This window comes from Charadrius vociferus, unplaced genomic scaffold (genome assembly GCF_000708025.1).
Source record: "Charadrius vociferus isolate BGI_N301 unplaced genomic scaffold, ASM70802v2 scaffold643, whole genome shotgun sequence".
Taxonomy (NCBI): Eukaryota; Metazoa; Chordata; class Aves; order Charadriiformes; family Charadriidae; genus Charadrius; species Charadrius vociferus.
In genome coordinates this window covers 586,842-591,041 of record NW_009647512.1, presented here as the reverse complement: position 1 = coordinate 591,041, position 4,200 = coordinate 586,842, and the positions used below count along the sequence as shown (strand labels likewise).

Sequence of the window (4,200 nt, the reverse complement as noted above, 5' to 3'; positions counted from 1 at the left end):
AAAGAGTGGGATAGAAGTAGAGAGTCTGACTTCTTGTTTCTGTTTTGCAGTGGTACAGAAAACCAGACTACAACTTTTTTGAAAGCTACAGATCATATCGTAGTACACATCCTGAGCAGCCCTTCTATATCCTGAATCCAAAAATGCAGTGGCAACTCTGGGATATTCTGCAGGAGAATTCCTTGGAGCATATTCAGCCTAATCCACCATCGTCAGGAATGCTTGGTAAGATAATTGCCCTTTAAACTTCTCATTCAGTTTGCAGGAACTCTCCAGGATGCCTTTTTTCCAAGACAACTACAGATTTATGGTGCTTATCAGAGTTGCTTTTAGAGTGTTTGTCTTATGCCAAAATTTAAGCTTCCTGTCTTTAAAGCAGCAGCTCAGTTGTGTTAAAATAAGCGGTTTGCAGCACCATCCTGAAACAGCAGTTCCAAACATGGCCTGGTTCCACGTGGAAACAGGAGAGAGGATTGCAACATCGAGATGGTCTCTAGGATTTCTAGCTTCTAGTGCCAGAGCAGTTCCCACGGGGCGCAAGAGGAAGGATATGGCTCCTGCAGGCTCAGGTCTTGTCAGGCAAATAAATCTGCTTACTGCAGATGAAATCTAAGTACTTGCCTATTTTTAGTATCTATATATGAAATATATATAAATATGAAGATATAGATCTATGGAAAAAAATATAGATAAAGACTTACTGGGGGTTAGGGGATGGTTGGGGTGAATAGTTGTCCTGAAAAGTTCAGTGATATTCCCCCTTTTTCAGCATGCCAGCGTCTTGTTTGTCAGCAGGCTAAATCTGGCCTTTCAGCAAAGGGGCTCTTTTACTTTCTGCTGTTGCAAAGCTTTTCCTTCTTATTGGAGAGCAGATCTCGTGATGAGCTGAATAAAAACGAGCGAACTTGTCAGGATGTTCACATGTATTTGGAGTCACAGCATAGATGTATGGTTTTATTTGCCACGTGGATGTCCCACTGCTGCGCTTTAGCCCCTCCTCTGCTCCCACCTCTGCTCCCATCGCTCCTGGGGCACAGGCACCCTTCTACGGCTGTGTAAACAGAGGCACTTCTTATTTTTGCTAGTCCGGCAAGTCTAATTTTCTTCCACAACCTTGCTCTGGCCCAGCAGCTGTCGCATCAGTGCTGGGAGTTCTGCAGAACAACTGTGTAATCAATGACTTCAGCAGCAAAGTTGTTGTTAACCGGAGTTAGGGGCTCGGAGGCAGGCACCGGCCCGTGTCAGACAGCAAATTCCTCCATGGCTTAACTTTGGGCCAAGCTACCTGCTTTGTTAAACAACTCACCTCGCCAGGTGTGGGGGCACAGCCCAAGTTCCAGTTTGCAGCTCTGGGCTTCCTGGAAGGCCTAAGCGCGAATGAAAATTGTCAATTGAAAAGGTGGAAGAAAATGTGTTTAAAAGGCACCTTAGTTAAACAAGTGGTTCCGCAGATGGGTTTTTCTGATGTCTTGTAAACTGTGTTCCTCTGATCACGCGTGGTCCAGATACTGCATGAATTTTCTGTGATGTTATATATTGGTTCAATTTCCCTAGTAATGGCAAGAATATTTGCTATTTCTTGCACTTGAAAGAAAAGTAGCCGGTAGCTATGGCTTACTTCTGATCTGGCCCACGAGTTGAGAGGTCTGTGCCCGGCACTGGCGTGACTGTCCTCAAGTGGTCCGTGTGCCGGTGGGAAGGCACAGGAGGGCAGCACTGCTCTGCTGCGGGGAGTCTGAAGAGCAGAGGCTGCTCCGTCTCCATGAGCTATCTCCAAGCACAGCCGCTTTCCTATCCATCCCCTGCGTTCGCAAGAGGCAGGTGGGGAAGAGGTGAAGGTCTCATCGCTGCTTACTCAAGCAGGTTTGAGACGGGCTGTTTGGCTCAGCTAATTGCGGTGCATGGTTGGCAGACGCCCGAGTTTCCACGAAGGTCGCAGAGAACAACAGCGCTCTTAAAAATTGGCCTTTTGGCCTGCTGTCGCTGTAAACAATCTGCTGTAATCAAGTCGATTGCAGGCTTTGCAAGAGAGGGCTTCAGAAAACAGCCCCGTCTGGCCAGACTTGTTTTCTCCCCCTCTCGCCTGAACGTTCAAAAAGGGAGCCCTTCCTCTCACAGCTCCTCGCTTACCGCCTGTCTTACGGGAACGTTTAATTGCTTCTCTGGTTTGACACGGGGGTGTCTGCTTTCTTTGCCTCCCTAGGTATCGTGATCATGATGACGCTTTGTGATGAAGTGGACGTGTACGAATTTCTCCCTTCCAAACGGCAGACGGACATTTGCCACTATTACCAGAAGTTTCACGACCGTGCCTGTACCATGGGAGCTTACCACCCCCTCCTGTTTGAGAAAAACTTGGTGAAGCATATGAACCAGGGCACAGATGAGGACATCTATACTCGTGGGAAAGTTACTTTGCCCGGCTTCCGAAACGTGCATTGCTAGCAGATCAGTTTTTAGTGTGTTTAGGCATTTTTCTTGACTGTCAAAGCACTTTTTAAATCAGGGTTGTCAGATTTGTTAGGTCTAAGCACTGGTGTGTTTTTACAGCTCTTCCATGTTGCAACACTTGCTCTTAGGACTTTGTTGCCTAACTTCTCCCAGCTATAAGGCGGTGTTAATACATTGCGGTACGTCCACGCGGTATCTGCATGAGCCACTGCAATAAATTTACTCCCGGTGGAGCCAGGCTCATGCAGCAGGTGGATATCTCTGTCTTCATCTCAACTGATCATGGTGTATGTGAGCCGCAGGAGATGCTTTCTAAGCAGAGATAGCACAAGTCAGGATCAAGTGCTGAATATAGTTTGGTTTGCTTCAGAGGGGTTATGACAGCCAAAAATCTGGTCCATTGAGAAACAAGAAAAATAATTTAAAACTTGTTCCCGTAGTCCTAGAAGCTCTTTGGAGCGGGTCTGATTTATGGATATGCTGTCAAAGCTGTGTACTGATAAGCTAAACTCTTATTCAAAAATATTTGATTTTATAAACAGTTTGTAAAGTAACAATGGCAACTTCCTTTCAAATTATAAGGCTTCTGAAATCATTCAGGTGGCATTTTTGGCAAAGGAAGAGGGAGGCAATTCACATTTCAGTGATTTTTGCAAGACTTTTAAATCTTTTTACTTTTTTTTTTTAATTGCTTAAAATAAATTTTAGTGAACATTTACTTCTCCAGTACAGCGCTGTGCTTGGTACAAAAGCCTTATTTCAAAAACATTTTGGGGAAGATGCTCCGAGGCACAAATGGGAGAACTTACTGGAATTCAGTACCTCTTTCCAGCTCTCTGCTGGTCTACCTTTGCAATTATTGGCAAATTACTTGCTGGCTCATCTCCGGTGACAGAAATGCAACGTCGCTGCTGGCGAGATGAGTTGCAGTTCTCTGCAAGCTAACCGAGGTGCTCTCTCAGTTGCCGTGTGCTTTCTGAATAGGTGGGGAGCGGGTGCATTGCCCCTGGGCTCCACCAGCGGTGGGGATGAGAGCGTGCTCTGCTTCTCGTGCTGAAAGACGGGTGGAATTGAGGAGAGCAGCATTTCCCTGCTCGAGGGGGATCTCTTGTAGCGGCACAGTGGAAGTAGTAGCTCTGCAATCTCTGCACATCACTGAGAACACCTTCCCTGTCCTCTTCCCTACTGATGTGTTTCACAATGTCTGTAAAGAAAGCTTTTTCTTCTCCTGTTCTGAATAAATCCTGTGAAGTCATTGGCCCATTCCTGGCTTGCTTGGTGAAACCTTGTGAATGTCATTGCTCCGTGGCCCTGGGGACTTGTGCCAACCTGGCAGCAGCGCGGGCAGAGCTGGGAGGGAGCTGCTCGTTTCAGTAAGCCCACGGCTCTTGCCCCGTCTCGGTGAGAGGGCTGCTGCTGAGCTGTTCCCCCAGCTCTGAGGCTGGCTTGCTGCACACCCCTCCGTTGGGATGGATTGGGTCTGTCAGCGTGCACAAGTTGTGTGTCATGCGATAGATAAATGTAAAAAAAATTCTGGTCCTTATGCTACTGCTGGGGGCACTAGGACAAGAATGTGGTGGAGGCCATGAGCAGTTGTGTCTTGTAAAGCGTTTGTGTTCATTGTTAGGGAAGGAGAGAGCTTACGGAGGAAAACCCAGCAGAGGTTGTTCAGGAGAACTATAGCAAACCTCTCTCCATCTCCACTCTTGGCTTGTGATGGTGCTGCCTCTCTCGCCCTTGGACCACGGG

General features: G+C 47.1%; 1 protein-coding gene across 1 annotated transcript in view; it reads left to right on the top strand.

The window, feature by feature from the left end:
- Positions 1 to 2,565, top strand: part of ST6GAL1 (ST6 beta-galactosamide alpha-2,6-sialyltranferase 1) — a 12,577-nt gene extending 10,012 nt beyond the window's left edge. Inside the window, exons 4-5 of the mRNA XM_009880770.1 lie at positions 51 to 225; positions 2,204 to 2,565. Coding sequence (XP_009879072.1) covers positions 51 to 225; positions 2,204 to 2,445 — 417 coding nt within the window. The 3' untranslated portion in view covers positions 2,446 to 2,565. The remainder of the gene's footprint in view (positions 1 to 50; positions 226 to 2,203) is intronic.
- Positions 2,566 to 4,200: the final 1,635 nt, after the last annotated feature.